This window comes from Sorex fumeus, unplaced genomic scaffold (assembly GCF_029834395.1).
Source record: "Sorex fumeus unplaced genomic scaffold, SorFum_2.1 ptg000169l, whole genome shotgun sequence".
NCBI classification, from domain to species: domain Eukaryota; kingdom Metazoa; phylum Chordata; class Mammalia; order Eulipotyphla; family Soricidae; genus Sorex; species Sorex fumeus.
In genome coordinates this window covers 495,240-514,769 of record NW_026606226.1, presented here as the reverse complement: position 1 = coordinate 514,769, position 19,530 = coordinate 495,240, and the positions used below count along the sequence as shown (strand labels likewise).

General features: G+C 52.1%; 2 protein-coding genes across 4 annotated transcripts in view; one reads left to right on the top strand and one right to left on the bottom strand.

The window, feature by feature from the left end:
- Positions 1–1,678: 1,678 nt before the first annotated feature.
- CCDC153 (coiled-coil domain containing 153) lies at positions 1,679–4,548 on the bottom strand. The gene is made up of 6 exons (XM_056107709.1): positions 4,466–4,548; positions 4,071–4,136; positions 3,577–3,696; positions 2,855–2,947; positions 2,558–2,688; positions 1,679–1,807 (listed from the first exon to the last, which is right to left on the bottom strand). Exons 1-6 carry the CDS (start codon positions 4,533–4,535, stop codon positions 1,679–1,681), a joined length of 609 nt encoding a protein of 202 aa, XP_055963684.1. The 5' UTR covers positions 4,536–4,548.
- A 6,307-nt stretch (positions 4,549–10,855) lies between these two features.
- Positions 10,856–19,530, top strand: part of CBL (Cbl proto-oncogene) — a 68,207-nt gene continuing 59,532 nt past the window's right edge. For 2 of the 3 annotated variants that reach the window (XM_056107664.1, XM_056107663.1), the window contains exon 1: positions 10,856–11,099. In XM_056107664.1, the coding sequence (XP_055963639.1) occupies positions 10,908–11,099 (192 nt within the window). In that variant the 5' untranslated portion in view covers positions 10,856–10,907. The remainder of the gene's footprint in view (positions 11,100–19,530) is intronic. The other variant, XM_056107665.1, reaches the window with a different exon arrangement.

The following is a 19,530-nucleotide window of genomic DNA, read 5'->3' as shown; positions in this document are numbered from 1 at the left end:
GGCATGGGAGATTTGCTGGGGAGCATGGGTGCTTTGGGAGCTGTGCCACCGAGGAAGAGTTCTGGCTGAAAAAAGGTCACACTGAGGGGCTGGCCTGGAGTCCCCAAACCCTTGAAATTTCCTGAGCCACCAGCATTGGAGATGTCTTTTGTCCTTAGAATGAGCTTCCTCCGTCCATACCAGACTGGTAAATGAGTGACTTTTCGACATTACCGAAGGATGGGACACGGGCTGCCAAGTAACCAGCCCTACAACGATGAGAGGGTTGGAGCTTTCGTCCTTGGCCCCAAACCTCCTGGGAAGAGAGGGGCTGGAGGCTGGAACAATCACCAATGACACTGGTCCAACGATCATGCACTCATAAAAGAAGCCCTTCTAAGTCCCAGTGGATGGAGTTCTGAGGACTTCTGGGACGCTGAAGTTGTGGGGATACTGTCAGGGCCTCTCAGTTTCGACACCTCTCCCTGGGCAGCTCTTGCACCTGGCTGCTCTTAAGTGGCAACTTCAAAATAAATTGCTGCTAAATTGGTGTTCTGACTTTTGGGGGCTGCTCCAGCAAATGATGGGGGTGGGGTGGGACACGGAGCCTCTGGTTTAGAGCTAGCTGGTGGACTGTGCTGACAGGGGGCACTGTGCCTCTAAATATTTATTTATTTATTTGCTTTTTGGGTCACACCCGGTAATGCACAGGGGTTGCTCCTGGCTCATGCACTCAGGAATTGCGCCTGGTGGTGCTTAGGGGACCATATGGGATGCTGGGAATTGAACCCAGGTCAACTGTGTGCAAGGGAAACGCCCTACCCGCTGTGCTATTGCTCCAACCCCAGGTTTTTTGTTTTGTTTTGTTTTCTTTTCTTTTCTTTTTGCCATACCTAGCAGCGCTCAGTGTTTACTTCTGGCTCTGTGCTCAGGGATCACTCCTAGAAGTGGCTCAGGGGGGCATATAGGGTGCCAGGGGTCAAAACCAGGTTGGCTGTGTGCAGAGCACATACCCTACCTGCCCTCCTATCTCTCAGTCTCTGGCACTGCAGATTGGCACCTGAAGCGGGGAGACTCTTTTTGGTCACACCCTGCAGTGCTCTGGGCACCATGCACTACAGAGATAAAACCCAGAAGCCCCGTGTGTGAAATGATTTGGGGGGCTAAGGGACTTAGCCTTGTGGGACTGAGTCTTCCTCTGCGGGCTCCAGGCCACGTCAGGATTTTTTAAAATGGTATAGGACTCAACTGGGGTGCACAGAGGAAGCGGAACATAGGGTAAGAGCCTGCACCCCACTTGGTGGAAGAGCTGAAGGGAACTGAGAGGTGTGGTGGAAGGAAGGGGTACCTGCTCGATGGGCTATGGGGCGGGCCTTCTCTGGGGTACATTCCAGGCACCCCGTTCCCCTTCAGATCGGGTGCTGGTCACTGGTGTCTGACAAACCTGCCCACAAATTGGGTGTCTGGTGTCTGTGTGACCAGAAGGGGGCTGTGGTTTGAAGGATCCGGGGTGACCCCAGTTTCTCATAGGAGCGAGGGTAAGACCTTGTCAGATTTCCTAACATTCACCCCTTGGGACCAGGGACCAGCACAGAGCCCGGCTGTCCCCAAGAGGGTGGCATTTCCAACTACCACCGTTCTGTTGGTCTGCGCGGGTTTTATTGCTTGGGGAACCCCAGGAACCCGGGACTCTTCAGCCTCAGAGATCCAGGGGGTTGAGTCCAAACTGGCGGAGCTGCTCCTTGTGGTGCGCATGGAGCCTCTGTGCGACCCCGTCCCACTCAGGCCTGACTGCACGCATCTTGGCCAGCAGCCGGTCCAGGTTTCCCTGCAGACATGGGGGGGTCAGGCCCAGACAGAAATAGGTGTATGTTGGGGCTGGAGCAATAGTACAGTGGGTAGGGCGTTTGCCTTGCATGCGGCCAACCCAGGTTCGGTTCCCAGCATCCCATATGGTCCCCCGAGCACTGCCAGGAGTAATTCCTGAGTGCATGAGGCCGGAGTAACCCCTGAGCATTACTGGGTGTGACCCAAAAAGAACAAAAAAAAGAGAAAGAGAAAGAAATAGTTGTGTGAGGGGTGCCCCAGGGATTCCCGATGTTATTTTCTTCTTTTGGCTTTTGGGCCACACCTGGTGTTTTTTTTTTTCTTTTTGGGTCACACCCGGCGATGCTCAGGGGTTCCTCCTGGCTCTGCACTCAAAAGTTACCCCTGGCGGTGCTCGGGGGGACCATATAGGATGCTGGGAATCGAACCCGGGTAGGCCGCAAGCAAGGCAAATGCCCTACCTGCTGTGCCATTGCTCCAGCCCGACACCTGGTGTTTCTCAAGACTCTGTGCTTGGGAGTCACTCCTAGGGGCGCCCAGGGGACTAGATGGGGTTTCAGGGCCCAACCCGGATTGGCTGCATACAAGGTGCCCTACCCACTGTACTACCTCTCAGGCCCCGAGTTTCTGGAAGCTCTAAGTGGAGAGGCGGGGCTGGGGCACTCTGCTGAGCCCCCTGGCTGTGCCTGACCCTCGCCAGCACTGGACCCTGGTGGAGGGAGATGGCGGGGAGGGGAGCGGGGGGCCCCACCTGCAGGACCTCTTCGTACTTGGCCTCCATGTCCTCCACATGGGCCTGCAGCTGCGCCAGCGCCCGCTCCCGCTCTCCCAGGGCCTGCTCGGCCTCCTTCCGTGCAGCTTCCGCCTCCCTCTGGCATGTCTCTGGGAGGCAGAAGATGAGAAAGGACAGGATGGTGGCTGTACCCTGAAATAGTCTCCGGGGGGGGGGGCTCAGGGTAGAGGGTATGCCTGGCCCAGCGAAGACCTGTGTCCAGGTATCCGCCGAGGCCGGGCCTCACTGCCCTCCGCTCAGACCACGGAGCCCTACCTAGCTGCTCCCGGAGGCCCCGCACTTGCTCCTCCAGCTGCCCACTGCGGGTGTCCAGCTTTTCCTGTAGGGCCCGGCGCTGGCGGCTCATCTCTGCGGGCAGCAGGGTGGGGTGGGGGTGGGGTGATGGAGACAGGAAGGAAAGGCTGTGTGGGGAAGGATTATGCCTGGCACAACACAATGATGGACCTTCTGGGTTCTCCTTGAGATGATTCTGTAAAGCTGGGGTGGGACGTAGAACCCCCCGGCACCATGCTGGGGTGCTCACCCTTCTCCCACTCACTCATCACATGGGTCTAGGACAGGCGTGCTGGGGGCCCTGGAGGTAGCCCAACATCGTCTGAGAGGGCCTGGGCTCCAGCCCCTGCCTGGCAGTGTCCCCAAAGCCCTGAGCTGGAAGTAGCCCCTGCTTGTCCGGGAACCTAGTGACCTGCTTTGGTTTCCTCAGGATCCTGCCCAAGAGGCAGTTGGTAGTGAGCTGGGGACTCTTAAATGGTGTAGAGGGGCTGGAGCAATAGCACAGCAGATAGGGCATTTGCCTTGCATGCGGCCGACCCGGGTTTGATTCCCAGCATCCCATATGGTCCCCTGAGCACCGCCAGGAGTAATTCCCAAGTGCAGAGCCAGGAGTAACCCCTGTGCATTGCCGGTGTGACCCAAAAAGCAAAACAACAACAACAAAAAAAAAAACGGTGTAGACACCTTCCCTTCACTCTACCCACCTGCATAGACGGCCTTCCCTTCGCTCCGGGCCTGGTCCAGCTCTGCCTCCAGCCTGTGCAGCCGTTGCTTCAGCTGCTCTTCGGAAGCCTTGGCCCTGCGGGCTTCATCCCTCCGCAAAGCTGGGAAGGGTCCCCGAGTCACCCTGAGAGCCAGCTGGGGATCCCACCCCGTCAGCCCCACTGGACTTGAAGGACGCCCTGCACCCTCCGTGGGAGAATGGCAGCCTCGCGCGCTCTTCTGGCTTGGCTTACCTTTGCTTTCCGGAACCCTCCGACTCTGGATCAGAAGCTGGCCCTGTCGCTAAGTCCTGGCCAGGACCCGGCTCCACGCTCTGCCCTCCTGAGCTACCCTTTCTGCACAGGCCTGCCCTGGTGTTACCCCGAGCATGCCGTTTTCCCACGGGACTGTGCGGCTGGCTTCGCTGTCCTGCACTGTCCTCTCCCCCAGAAGCCCCTGCCCCTCCTACAGCCCCCAGAATTTGCATCCTCCTTACCCAGCTGGTCCCGCAGCAGCTCCTGCTCCAGCACTGCCCGCCTGAGCCTGGCCTCGGCCTCCACCTCTGTCCTGGCCAGAGGGCAGTGTCTCAGCAGCCAAGTCTTTGCTGCCCTTCCCCGATCCACCCTGGGGCTTCCCTGCACCCCCGCAGGATGCCCGGGCCTTAGAAATAAGGGGCCCTGACTGCAGTGTCCCCGTCCTCACCGTGTCCATCTGGCAGGGACTTAGTGGATCCTCAGAGGAAGAGCCGGAGGGATGGAGCTGCTCCCCTACCTCCCAGCTCCCCCAAAACTCCAAGCCAGCTTGGGGTGTGGGGAGTTGCTGGGAAATATTTAAGGGGTATTGAGCTAGGACATGGGGAAACGGGAGCTTCCGAAACTTGCCAGGACTCACCAACACCTGCTTCCTTTTTCTTCTTCTGTGAACCCCGTTTCACCCTTTTATCTTTGGTCTTAGGTGGCATCTCTTGGCTGTCCTGGTGCATAAATGGGGTTTGTGCTGAAGTCTCGATCTAGGGGTGCTGGCCTGACCCCAGGCTGAACCAGGAGTCTCCAGTCCGTTCCAGACAATTACCTGAAGCTATGCTTGGTCTCCTGGGAGCCGTCGGGAAGGTTGGGGTCTCTGGGGTTCCTTTCCTCTGCAAGGCAGGCTGTCCGTACAGAACTCTGTCCTGGAGGAAGGAGAGGTCAGTTCCTGGTCTTGACCCTGGCTCACTTTCATTACAGGCTTGCTTCCCACTTATTGACTCTTTTCTGCTTGGTCCAGTCCTTTAGGGAGTGAGGTACAGGGTAAGAGCCAATCAGGTAAGGGCCTGAAGAGGAGAAGGTGCAGGGAGCCAATCCCCAGGCACATCTGGGTGTGGGGGCAGGACTTGCTGGCTTTGTGGGGCTTGGTTGCCCAGGTAACCTGGAAACAAGTCATACAGCAAGGTGGAGGGGAGAAGAATGCAGAGCTTTGCGTGGGGTTGGTTAGTTTCCCCAGCACCACTGGGCATTCCCCTTAAACACACACACACACACACACACACACACACACACATGCACACACACACACATGCACACACACACACACCAAATAGTAAAACCACAGCAAGATGGATCAATGAGCAAGGTGCCTGGGGGCTGCAATGTCACCCCCAATCTGAACTGTCTTTTTGGAAAGGTTTTGCAGTGTAACCCGCACAGTGCATTCATACAGCTACCTACCATGATGCCCTGGTGCCATGCAGGGTGGGGGGAATCCTCCCTCATGACCCCACTGGGGGCCATTCACACCCCAAAATCACATCAACAGACCCACTGGTTAAGCACCCCTTCCGCAAGGTATTCCACGGGAGCCCAGAGAGGGAGAAGGCAGTGGCTGGAGTGTCCCATTTCGGATGTAGGGGACTGGAGGGGTGACACCGGGCTCCCAGGTGCAGATGGAGGGAGCAGCGCTGGTTAGAGACAAGGCTTCTGAGCTGGGGGGTGTGGGGGGAGAGGGGCTTGCCTCTCAGCTTCTGGTCTCTAAGGGGAACTTTGGGAATCAAACTGGACTCAGGCCCCTGCAAGGAAGGCCAATATCATCTCTCCAACCATTAGGGCCAGGTTGAATCCGGTCTTCTCTCACAGAGACCATGCACAGCCCTTTCCCAAGCTCTGTCCTTCCTCTGCTTGGCGACTCACCCAAACAGGTGCCCAGAAATGCCTCCTCCGGGCTCCCCGTGGCAAGGAGCTGCCTGGGGCGCCCTCTGGTGGTCTTGTTTGTCTTGCTTCCTACTCTCCTAATGCGTCTCCCTCTGGGGGACGCTGGCTGCAGTTCTGGGAGGTGCGGGGTGAGGGTAACAGTTTCCCCTCAGACCCCTGCTAGTTCACAAACTTGTGTGTCTGCCACCTGAGTCTCTGGGCATCACTGGCTGGAGTGAGAGCAGTGGCCACTGAAGGGTTTGTGAATCCTGGGTGAGGAGCACTGTTGACTCTTCCTGTATTGGTTTTTGAGCCACACCCAGTGTACTCAGTAACTACTCCGGGCACAGTGCTCAGTATTGCTCCTGGCAGAGCTTGGAGGACCACATGGTGCTGGATCAAACCTGTGCCCCAGCCCTTTGGCTCCTTGAAGACTTTTTCTCCCTTTATTTATTTGTTTGTTTGTTTTGAGGCCCTACCCACTTGCTCAGGAGCTATTCCTGGTTCTGCTCAGGGATCGCTCCTGCAGTGTGGGGGACTAAAGGGGGTCCCAGGGGTCTAACTGGGGTTGACTGAGTGTAAGGCAAGCACCTTGAATCCTGTGCTGTTTTTCCAAGCCCAAGACTCATCCTTCATTCTTTTCTCTTTTTTTTAAGGGGGAGGTCACACTCAAGGTGCTCAGTACTTAGTCCTGGCTCTGTGCTCAGGGATCACTTCTGGAGGGGCTTAAGGGACCATATGAGGGTTCTGGGGATCAAACCCGGGTGTTCAATTGCCCTACTTCCTGTACTTTCTCTTTGGCTCTCTTTTCCTTCCTTCCTTCCTTCCTTCCTTCCCTTTTAAAAAAAAAATTGAATCATCGTGAGACACAGTTACAAAGTTAGACCAACCTTCCTTTTTTCCCTCCTTCCTTCCTTTTGTTTCTTTTTTTTTCATTTTCTCTCTTCTCTCTTTCTCTCACTCTTTCTCTCTTTCCTTACTTCCTGTCTCTCTTTCTCTCTTTTGGTCACTTGCCTGCCATGAGATCCATGAATAAAAACAATCCCTTCCCTGGGGAACAGGCAATTTCAGGCAACGGCCAGTTCCGGTTCCTGTGTCCCTCTGCTGTTAGTGGTGCCTGTGCCCTTCCCTCTTGAACCTTCCAGCCCTCGAGAGAGAAGCAAATAGGTTTGTTTGTCCTTCCATATGCTTATGGCTCCTTTTCCTGAGCTGGGAGGTCAGCTAGCCCACCTCTGGACAGCCTTTTCAACTCATCTGGAGGCAGAATTCTCATCGGCTCCCTTTGGAACATTGTCTCCCGGACTAGGGCTGAGGAGAGCCCCGGTGCCATGGTACTCCTATTCTAGAAGCTGGCTGAGGGGCACCCCAGGGCAGATGTGGCATGTCTGCTGTGCTCTGCGTGGAGTGTGAGTTGGGGGAGGCGGTCACAGAGGCAGGCAGCCTGCCATGCCTCAGAGGAGTGTTCACTGTTCACACAGTCTCACCCAACCGCCTTTCAGGCGCAGAATGAGGATGTGGTTTGGGTTAGGTGAAGTAGAATAGGAAAGTGACCCATGTCAGACGTCAACCTCAGCTTCACCCAGCGGTGGTAATGACATACTGGTCAAAAGTCCAAACCCATCTCTAGTACATTTGCAAAAGAAGGCAAATGAGAGCCATGAAATAAAATGATCTTTCTTCCTCTCGTTACCAACCTCAGATTAGAAGTGGCCCTAGGAAGGATCATGGCAGCAGACCTGTTTCCTGTTTGTTGTAGGCAGGTTGGTTATGTATATTTGGGAAATAAATAAAATTTGAGAAGAGATTACCTAGCCCTGAAGTAGCCCAAGGGCATGAAGACTTTTTTTCTTTCTTTTTGATCACACCCAGCAATACACAGGGGTTACTCCTGGCTCATGCACTCAGGAATTACTCCTGGCGGTGCTCGGGGGACCATATGGGATGCTGGGAATCGAACCTGGGTCGGCCATGTGCAAGGCAAACGCCCTATCCGTTGTGCTATTGCCCCAGCCCCCATGAAGACATCTTTGAAAATACAAATCCTGGGGCCTGAGTTATCATACAAAGCACTGGGTGTTTGTCTTGCACTTGGCTGACCCGGGTTTGATTCCCAGCATCTCATATGGTCCCCTGAGCACCACCAGGGTAAATTCCTGAGTGCAGAGGCAGGAGTAACCTCTAAACATTGCTGGTGTGACCCAAACGCAAACAAACAAACAACCCCCCCCAAAAAAACCCCAAAACAACAACAACAAAAAACAACCCCAAAAAACTCTGAGCTCTTTGAAGAGAAGAAACTGAGGCACCAGCCAGATGCAGAAACTCAAGGCCTCACCCAGAGAAGAGTAGACCTCTCAGAGAAGAAGCTACAGGAGAATCTACAAGATGAAGAGAGATCATTAGCAGTGCAAGGGACCAAATGACCCAGATTACAAGATCATCAACAATGCAAGACTTTCCTGTGATAACACCCAGATTAATTTTTATGTAGGCAAAAGTCCAGGGTAAAACCCATTTGGAAGAACTATATCAAAACTCCTTCCGAAAGCCTGATTCAGGGCTGGCTCTTCTGTGTTCTTACTCGTATCTTGCTTGCTTGTCTCTTTATTAGCTTGACTATTTCCTCTCTGGAGAAGCCTGTGTTTTCTCTTGAACAAATGCTTCTCCCTATCTCCCCCATTCACATCATTCTTTCTCAGTAGGGGCCACACCCAGTGGTGTTTAGGGCGTAGTCCTGTTTCTGTGCCCAGGGATTGCTTCTTGTGAACTATAAGGGATCGAACCCTGGTTGGCCACTTGCAAAGCAAATTCCCTACATGTCGTACTATTGCTTCAGCCCCATAAGGCAAGCACTTTGACCCCTGTAGCCTGTAATCCCTGTAATCTCTTGAGGTGAACCCCATTACCCATCATGGAGGAATCTAAAGAAAAACGGAGGAGAGAAGGATCGCTCACCTTTATTAAACTTTGAAGTCATGAGGGCCGGAGAGATAGTACAGTGGGTAGGACACTTGCCTTGTACCTGGCTGACCCAGATCGATCCCCAGTATCCCATATGGTTCCCCAAGTACTACCAAGAGTGATTCCAGTATATAGACCCAGGAGTCACCCCTGAGCATTGCCAGGCATGGTCTCCAAAATAAATGTGAAATGGTTCTGTTTTGGGGGCTGCACCTGGCCATACTCAGGTTATACCCAGCTCTGTGCTCAGGGTGGTGCTCTGGGCAGTGTTTGGAGGACCATGCTGTGTCTGGGATAAACTCTGGGTCTCTGGCATGCAAAGCATGCTTTCTCTTGGGCCTAAGGCAGGTCACTTGACCTTAGTTTTGTTTTTGTTTTTGTTTTTCTGGGACATAGCTGGCAGGTGTCTGGAGGATACTCTAGGCTCTATGCTTAAGGGTCACTCCCAGTGAGACTCTGGGGACCATGTGGTTAGGAATTAAACACAGGTTCCTCCTGCATGCAAAGCATGCATTCAGCCATTGAGCCAGAAAAGGATATTTGGGTATTAAAAGACATATCAGGCTGGAGAGATAGTACAGTGGGTAGGGTGCTTGCTTTGCACATGGTCAACTTGGGCATCACATATGGGTCCTCTGAGCATTGCTGAGTGTGCCCCCCAAGCCCCAAAGAAACATAAGCCGACCTGCAACTAGCAAGGTGGGATTTGGGAGGGAAAGTTCAGATAATTATCTCAGAGCATTGCTTAAAGTTCCCTTGGGACATTCTAGTTAGGGACTCTCTAGTTGGGACAAAGGACTCTCTAGTTAGGACAAAGAAATTCTACATGTAGGAAATGATAATGGTGACTTCATATATAATCACTCTTTAATAAAGGCAACGGAAATGAAAAAGAAAGATATTGAACTTGTTTGGAAAGGGGGCTTTTGGGGGTCAGGCTGTGCACCCCCTTTCCAGATGTTTTTGATAGTGTTTGCTGGAGCCGGTCAGGTGCTTTCTGCCAGAGCTGTAACTGACGGGTGAGCTGCCACACCAGCTTCTGAAAAATGCTCAGAACGAACCTGTTAGAACAGAGCACTTCCTTCTTTTGGAGTGAAGTTCCCTTTTTTTTTTTTTCAAAGTTCTCCCAGAGATTAGAATAGAGAAGTGGAAGGTGCCTGGGAAACGTCTTCCTGTTCCAAGGGCGAAGTGAAGCACTGGAGTGTCTGCGCCTGGTGCTGGCGGTGAAATGCGCTGAGCAGGGAGAATCTTAAGTGCATACTCAGTTCCCAGAAAAGGAACTAGTGTTTCGAAGGGGGGAAAAAAGAGTTGAGAGAATTCCAGGAGGTGAAGGGGCCCGGAAGAAGAGCTCAGTTGTATATCTTGTGGGGGAGGGGGTGTCTAATCCGGGCCCAACAACCTGCAGCATTCTAGTCCGGGATCCCGGTTTAACAAGGAGATAACCCCAAGGGGCGCTTCAATGACTTCCCTTTACTCCCACACGAGAAAAAGCTGGGCAGTAAATTCAGTTCCCTCATTTGTCAAGAGCGGGAAGACACCCGGCGTTAGGGATCCTTCCGCTCCCGGCCCGAAGCGAGACATTACAATGACGCCCCTCCTAGCTTCGCGACCCCCACCGCTGCCGGCGGCGGGGGTGGGGTGGGGTGCGGTGGCGGTGGGGGGAGGGGCCCAGCCTTCTTGCCCACAAGCAACATGGCCGACCCCGCTTCGACCCAGCGCGCAGACTCCGCTGGCCGTTCGGCCCGCCCCTTCCTTCCCCGCTTCTCCAGCAGAGGGCGCAGGCGCAAAGGTGCCGCCTTGGCCCCGCCCCGGCCCGCCCGGAGTGCGGGGCGGCGGGGAGGAGGCGGCGCGGACGGTCGGCCGCCGCTTTCCGGGAGCCGCGGCTCGCGAGGCGGGGGAGGCGCCGGAGCGGTCGCTGCCAGCGCGGGGACGCCGAGGCCGCCGTGGTCCGCGAGCGCCGCGCGCTCCTGCCGGCCCCGGGCGCGCGCCGCGCCCTCGGCCCCCGCGGCCCCCTCAGCGCCTCAGCGCCTCAGCGCCTCAGCGCCTCAGCGCCTCGGCGGGGACGGCCGGCGGCGGCGGCGGCTGAGGCGGCTGAGGCGGCCGAGAGGCCCCTCCTTCACGCCCTCCTCCTCCTCCTCCTCCTCTCGCTCGCTCGCAGCCGAGCCGAGCCGAGCCGAGTCGCGGCCGGGCCCTGCGCCGCGCGCCGGGCCATGGCCGGCAACGTGAAGAAGAGCTCGGGGGCCGGGGGCGGCGGCGGCTCGGGGGGCTCGGGCGCGGGCGGCCTCATCGGGCTCATGAAGGACGCCTTCCAGCCGCACCACCACCACCACCACCTCAGCCCGCACCCGCCGGGCACCGTGGACAAGAAGATGGTGGAGAAGTGCTGGAAGCTCATGGACAAGGTGACGGGCCGGCGGGGAGCGGCGGGAGCCGGGTGGGCGTGGGCGGCGGGCCGGGGCCAGGGGCAGGAAGGGCCGGAGGAAGCGGGGGGGGGGGGCGGGGGAGGGGACGGTCCGGCGCGGCGGGCGAGGCGCGGCGGGGCCGGGCCGCGGAGGGGGGTCGGGGGCCGGGGCGAAGGGGAACGGGGAAGTGGCCGGGGCGGAAGTGCCGAGGGCTGCGGGCGCCGCTCGGGGCCCCCGGCGGGCTCGGGGCTGTGGGTCCAGGGGTCGGTGCGGGGAGCCGGACGGGAGCGCGGACCGAGCAGGGACCCAGGTCCAGGGGCGCCCGGACCCCCGGTCCGCGGCGCTTCGGCCCCCGAGAGCTCTTTAGGTGTCCTGTTTCCGCCCCCACCCCGGGAAGAGAAGACACGGGGGTGTTTAAATGGGCCCGAGCACCAACTTCCCTCCACGGCGCCGGGTCTCGTTTGGGGTGTTTTTTTTTCTTCCCCTTCCAAAATACTGGATGGGATCCATAGCCAGTGCTGAGATAGGCACTGATTAAACCACAAGTTCTGCTTCGAACCATTTATCTTCTGAAAGATGCATTGGCCGAGTCTGCCAGGCGACAGATTCCGACTTGTCCCAGAACTTCTCCCTGGGCACGCACGCTCTTCTTGCGCTGCAGCCGGGCCCCGGGGTCTGCTTCCCCCCACTCCACCCTGCAACCCCCTGCCGTGGTCCTGACTCTCTTCACGGGGATCCCACGTTCAGCCGGTTGAGTGGGCTTCTTCGGTAACCGATAACCGCTTTTCTTACAAAAGCGAGCTGGAAAATGACGCCTATGCATTTATCCGCTTGAAAGTTGGCACTTGGGAGAATTGTACTTCCTTTATCCAGTCAAGTCCATGAGGCTAAATAGAGTAGTTACTCTCCGTTACTTCGAGGTGTTTAAGCGCTCTTGTGGGTTTCAGAGAATTCAATACAATGTTGCCTTACATTTTTTTCCACACTCAGTGAATAACGTAATTCTGCCCAATTCTTAGTGGGGATGGAGAAGGATTCGAAAAGCCAGGAGAGTAGTAGAGCCGTAGGGCGCTTGCCCAACCCCTCCCCCCCTCCCCCGTGATTCTAAGGATCACATCACTTTTTTCTTTTTCCCCTAAGGCATCGTGTGAAAGACTGGTTATTTCCTCCTGGGTGAAATTGGTTTTCTTTCTAGGCCTAGGTTTCTCTTTTGTAAAGTTTTTCATGGATTGTTTGTACTCTAATCAGCTCTTAAAAATAATCATGAAGTGCTGGGCTTATTTCAGTTTGCCAGAGAACTGCTTAGGAAATCTCATGTGAGAGGTTTGGGCCTGATGTCCCTCCTGAAGGGGTTAGAGCCCCCATTTCCTCATTTTATTATTATTATTTTTTGCTTTTTGGGTCACACCTGGCGATTCACAGGGGTTACTCCAGGCTCTGCACTCAGGAATTACCCCTGGCGATGCTCAGAGGACCATATGGGATGCTGGGAATCGAACCCAGGTTGCCTGCGTGCATGGCAAGTGCCCTACCCGCTGTGCTATTGCTCCAGCCCAAGCCCCCATTTCCCCATTTTAGGACTCTTTTTTCTTATGCTAAATGGTTGGTATTGTGATTGATGATATAAATACGCCTTGTATTTGTATATTGGTTATGTTGGTAGTATGGTTGTAGTTTTCTTGTTCAAAACTGATAAAACCATTATGAGAAACTTTTATTTTGGGGGGAAGTTCTTTTGGGGCCATACCCAGCATGCTCAGGGCTTATGCTTGGTCTGCATTTAGAAATATCTCCTTATGGGTCTCAGGGCACCAAATGGGATGCCAGGGATTGAACCTGGATCAGCCACGTGCAGGCAAGTACTGTACTATCTCTCCAGCAATCATCATGAGAAACTTAGGCATACGAAAAAAACTTGAGTTTTTGGCAGTGTCAGGAATCCACCCCAAGCCTCTGAAACAAGGCAAGTGCTCTACTGCCCTACCCGCTGTGCTATTGCTCCAGCCCCGGTATACTTTTTTTTTTTTAATTTGCAACAAAGGACTAAAAAGCTCTTAAATACTATTGAAATTAGAAATTTTGTGACTTTTTTTTTTTTGGTTTTTGTGCCACAAGTGTCTATGTTCAGACTTGCTCCTGACTCTGTGCTCAAGGATCACTCCTGAGGATTGAACCTGGGTTGGCCATGTCCCCTGCCATTTGCGGGGGAACCCTCCCCTGTGATGCTGGGGGCCACCAAGATTACACCTAGTGGTGCTAGGCATTGAATTTGATATCTTGTACATGCCAGGCATATACTTTCATTCTCTTGTGAGGTCCTAGGAGTCTCTTCTTTTTGTTTATTTGTGGGCCACACCCAGAGATGCACAGTCCTTACTCTTGGCTGCACTCGGATCACTCCTGGTGGTGCTCAGAGGACCATATAGGATGCCAGGGATTGAACCCAGGTTGATAACATGCAAGACTAGTACCTTATCCTTACCTACTGTACTATCTCTCTGGCCCCGATTCAGTGTTTGGGTGCTCAGTAGTACTCCGGGGACCCTCCCGACTTGCTGGTATTGATCCTGAACCTCTTGCATGCAGAGCATTAATTCCAGCATTCAATCCCCTTGAGCTAACTTCTCAGCCCTTAGAAACCTCTATTTTAAGGAAGCCCCCGAATCCAAACATTTCATCAAACTTTGATTTGCTGTGAAATTATGCAGATAAGAAGGTCTTCTTCATCTCTTGGTAGGGGGGGTGCAGTTGAACATTTTGATGGTGCTGGGGATTGAGTTGGGGTTAGTTACATGCAAGACAGGTAACTTAACCCTTCACTACCTTTCTGGCCCAGCTCTCTCATCTATTTTTTAATTAAAAAAATTTTTTTGTGTGTGTCGGAGGTCACACCTGGCAGAGCTCAGGGATTACTTGTCTGGCTCTGAACTCAAGAATCACTTCTGGAGGGCTCGGGGAACAATATGGGATGCCAGGAATTGAACTTGGGTCAGCTGTGTGCAAGGCAAGCACCGTACCTGCAGTACTATTGCTCTGGCCATCTCCTAAGATTGTTCTTCAGCCTCTTACACCTACTGACTTGTACCTGTCCTGCATTCTGGACCGGCGGAACAAAGAGACTACTAGACACAGTGGTTTTCAACCGCTCTACACTTGCAAACTGGTCCATGAACCAGTGGTTGAAGACCACTGCTATAAAGTATATATATTTCAATTTAGACTGTTTTGTTATTTGAGAAAAAAAATTTTTTTTCACGGAATAAGCTGTGCAAGGAATAAGCCCTGAGCACCATCAGGTGTGGCCTCCAAACCAACAAACTAGATCAGGAGTTGGCAATCTTTTTCTGTCAAGGGGCAGAGAGTATAACCACACACACTCAGTTCCATATTCTTCATTGTTTTTATAGTTTTTGGAAATTGTAAAATGTTGCCAGTGTATAAAAAAAGACTTCAGAGTGTAGTTTGCCAGCCTCTGAAGTAGAGCATCATGTTAGCAGTGTTTTATTTAGGTCTGTGTTATGTTTTTACTTTAAATTAGCTTACATGATTGAAATGTGAAGATGTTGCTTTTTATTCATTTTTTGTCTTGGGGCTTTATGACTATGCTCAGGATCCACTTCCAGCTCTGCTCAGAGGTTGCTCCTGGCAGTGTTAAAGGGACCATGTGAGACCAGGGCTCAAACCCAGGTCTCCTGCGTGCAAAACATACAATCAGCCCATTGAAGTATCTAACTAACCACCAAGGTATCACTTTTTATTTTTATTTTTTGTTTCTGAGTGGCACCCGGCGGTGCTGGGTCGGCATCAGAGATGAACTCACAAGAATAAACAGCCAATACCCTACAGACTCTGACTTTCAGCGTTCAGTTAAATGAGCTGTTCAACACTTCATCTCAGAATAGGCTTTGCCTTAGAAGATCTCACTCAGCTCTAGGCTAATGTGAGTGTTCTTGAACATATGCAGGGTAGGCTAGGCTGCTGGGGGCGTGAGTCAAGGGCTGGAGGACATGATTTCCATGGAGGAGTTTGATACCAGGCTCACCATATCCCCTGAGAACTGCTGGGAGAGATCCTTGAGGCCTTTGCTGGGAGTAGCCCCCAAGTGTCACTGGGAGTGGCTTACCCCCACCTCCAAAGCTATGCTTTAATGATAGGTTTGAGTATTAAATGCATTTTTGGGGGGCCTGAGTATTAAATGCATTTTTGGGGGGCCAGGAGGTTATACCCAGTTGTGCTCTGTACCAAATTGTGCTCAGGGCTTGCTTAAGAGTCTCTGGTTAGGGATCATTCCTGGCAAGGCTTTGGGGATCATATGGGGTGCCCAGGGCTATTGAGTCTGAGTCAGCCCTGTCTCTTCAACCTCTAAATGAACTTACTTTGGTGATCTCCCAAACAATGCTTAGGGCATCAGTGGATCATTCCCAGGAATAATAGACCAGTCAGGTTGGACAGTTTCCATTGCTCAGGCCCAGAATTGCTGGGGGTCACTTGGGTCTCAGTGGTGGTGCTTGGTGCCTCCAGGTCTACATCTAGTGTTTCTTGGGGGCCATACAGTGCTGGGGATTGAATTTAGGTCTCATGCATGCAAGTTATGTGCTCTAACCATTTGAGCTATCTCCCTGGCCTCTTCAGTGCATTTTAACTTAATATTTTCACCTTAGAATGGATTTGTTAGGATGTAACTTCATAATAACTTGAGGAAGATTTGAGTGATAAGTTCCTATGTAAGTCTGTACCTTTAGTCAGAAGTCAAAAACTATGACTTCCAGGAGAATGGCAACTGTATCTTCTGCTTATCTTCTGCAGTGTCCAGTGATAACACCTTCCACAGTAGTCAGTGCTTTGCACATACATGTTAAGTAAATTGCTGGTGTTCCCAAAGGAATAATTGAAAGGGGAAAGTTTGGGTAGGGATCACTTTTTATCACTTTAAATAAACTTAGTTGTTTCCTCTGTGAGCCCTGTGGTAGCATGGTCCCTGTCTTACAGGATCAGAGAGATTATGTAATTCAGCCCTTAGTGGACCCTGACTTGGAGTCCACGATTACTCACAACCTAGAGTTTACCAATTTCCTCTGTATGGAATCATCTCAGGAGCAAAAGAACTCACTTGGCAGCTGTGGATACACAGCAACAGTCCTCACAGACACACCCATCATTTGCACACTGGAGCAAAGCAGATGTTCTTGTACTTGATACTAAGATTGTGTTGAACTAGTCCAGTCAATGAAATGTTACCTAATTTAAAGGTGGATCTCTTGGCCGTGGATCTCGGGGCCGAGATCTCCAAGCCTACTCGGATTCGCATTCGCGGCCACGCGACATCTTATTATGACATCTCATTCCTACTTTGACAAACTGGCAGGCTACCGAATGTAGCCTGCCCACACGGCAGAGTCTGGCAAACTCCCCGTGGGCGTACCCAATATGCCAAATACCAGTAACAATGATGGGTCTCATTCTCCTAAAGAGCCTTAAATATAATCTCAGGGCTAGGATGAAGGAGACGTTACTGGGGCCTGCTCGAGGCAATCGACGAATAACAGGATGATCTGTGATCTGTGATCTCTTGGATGTATATGTACTGTAGAGTGGTTGATCCTGGAGACTTGAATGTGTTATAATTTTCCCCATCACATAGCACTTTCCAGACTTTAGATAGGGTTCCCTTCAGTCTGCAATTGGGGAAGCTGGCTATTGGTTTTTAAAATACATAGCCTGTTTAGAATCGTGTTGAATAACTTAAGTATCTGGGGAGCAATGTACTACAAGTGAGAAAGCATCTATAGAGGATCACTTCCTTATTCTGGTGATCGCTTTCCCTAGTGTGAGTTTTAGTATTACCAGAGAACCTGCTGCAGGGAGCCAGCCCAGGGCAGAGAGCAGCTAGCCTCACAGGACTCACCCGTATCCAGTTGCAAGGGGATAAGTGAAACCATCATTAAATCATTAACTCATGTTGCCTTCACCACCTTTCTTCCCCTAGTTTTGGGAGCTTCACCTGGTGCTCAGGGGTTACTCGTGACTCCGTGCCTACGGATGGCTTCTGGCAGTGCTCAGAAGACCAAGTTATGGTGGGATTGAACCCAGGTTTCCTGTATGCAATAGCCTGCACTCCACTTCATCGTGTTCTCTCTGACTTCTAAATCTGATTACTGTTGGGGCTGGAGTGATAGTACAGTGGGTAAGGGTGTTTGCCTTGCACACAGCCGACCCGGCTTCTATCCCAGCATCCCATATGGTCCCCCAGCACCGCCAGGAGCGATTCCTGAGTGCAGAGCCAGGAGTAACCCCTGAGCATCACTGGGTGTGACCCAAAAAGCAAAAATAAATAAAATCCGCTAAGCTTTGAAAAAAAAAAAGGAAATAAATCTGATTACTGTTTGTTTTTGGAACACCCACCCAGCAATGCTCAGGGGGTTACTCCTGGCTCTGCGTTGAGAAATTACTCCTGGTAGTGCTCAGGGTACCATATGGGGTGTTAGGGATTGAATCTGGGTTGGCCATGTGCAAGGGAAGTGTCCTTCCTGCTGTACTATCTCTCCAGCCCCCTAAATATGAACTTTTTTTTCTCTTTGCAGTGCCAGGAATTGAACCCAAATTTCACACATGCAGGCAGGCACTTTACCTTTGAGCCACATCCCTGGTCCTTACTGCCTTTTATTTCATTTGTATCTGCCCTCACTAGAACTCCTCAGGATTAAGGCTTTTCATTTCTATTATTGTGCTTAGCCCTTAGTATGTGTCAAATGAAATGTAAACATTTCATAGAGCAAAATAGGATCAAAACACATTCCCTCATTTTTTGTAAGATTTATTAGAGAAATTGGACAGGATAGCTTTTTTATTTGAGTGCTAAGTTAAGTAGTCACTAAAAATGATTTTATGATTTTTTGAGGGAGGGCACACCTGGCTATGCTTAGGGGTTACTCCTGGCTCTGCACTCAGGAATCACTTCTTACAGGGCTCGGGACCATATGGATGCTGGAGATCCAATCTAGGTTGGCTGAGTGCAAGGCTAGCACCTTACTGGCTGTGCTATCTCTCTGACCTGGTTTTACTTTTGTTTGTAAAGGTATATGTAGGGACGCAATAAAGAGTCAGCAGTCCCACGGAGCCAGCCTGGAGTGATATAGCACAGCTGGAGTGATAGCACAGTGGTAGGGTGTTTGCCTTGCGCGCAGCCAGCCTGGCCAAGCCAAGTTCCTCCGCCCCTCTCGGAGAGCCTGGCAAGCTGTCGAGAGTATTCAGCAGTAACAAGTCTCACAATGGAGATGTTACTGGGCCCAGCTCAAGCTAATGGGCTCAAGCAAATCGATGAACAAGGGGAGGACAGTGTTTGTTTTTGTTTGTTTGTAAAGGTAATACATAGTTACTATAAAACATGATTGTGTTTTATGCCTTTAGGAATTGCCTGAAAGGGTGTAACATTGTTCCTTATGCCTTATAAAACAGGCTCAAATAGTACAGAGGGTAGGGTGTTTACCTTGCAGGAGTCTGACCGAGGATAAGGCATCCCATATCCCTTATCCCACCAGGAGTGATAGCTGAACGAAGAGCTAGGAGTCAGCCACGAGCACCTCCAAGTGTGGTCCCAAAGCAATAACAACAAAAAGTCTCAGTTACACATTTCTTGGGTCTGGAGCGATAGCACAGCGGGTAGGGCGTTTGCCTTGCACGCCAACATGGCCGACCCGAGTTCGATTCCTCCGCCCCTCTCGGAGAGCCCGGCAAGCTACCGAGAGTATTCGATAGGCCAGACACAGTAACAACAAAGTCTCCAATGGAGACCTTACTGGGCCCGCTCGAGCAAATCGATGATCAACGGGAGGGCCTTTACTTTACTTACTTACTTACACATTTCTTATGATCTAAGATGAAAATTTGAAAGGCTGGTGCACGCTCTACGGGTAAGGGCAGCTCAGATAGAGAAGGGAGCATCGAATAAAGGGTGTTGGGAAGATCTGCCCAGGATGGGAGACGCATGCTGAAAGACTATAGACCGAACGTGATTGCCACTCAATGCCTCTTTTGCAAACCACAGCACCCAAAAGGAGAGAGAGAACAAAAGGGAATGCCCTGCCACAGAGGCAGGGTGGGATGGGGGGATGGGGGGTGAGAGGGATACTGGGATTAGTGGTGGTGGAGAATGGGCACTGGTAGAGGGATGGATACTTGATCGTTGTATAACTGAAACCCAAGCACAAAAATTTGTAAGTCTACAACTGTACCTCATGGTGTTTCACTAATAAAAAAAAAAATTGAAAGGCTGGGATGTGAGATGTGAGCCAGTGAGAGAACATATGTACATGTGAGGCCCTGTAATTCGCTACCCATGACTGTCCCTCACACCCCTCGCCCCCACTTGAAAATTGAAAGGTATATAGAACGAAAGTAGGTTTAGGTGAGGGAAAGACATTATCTTCATTAG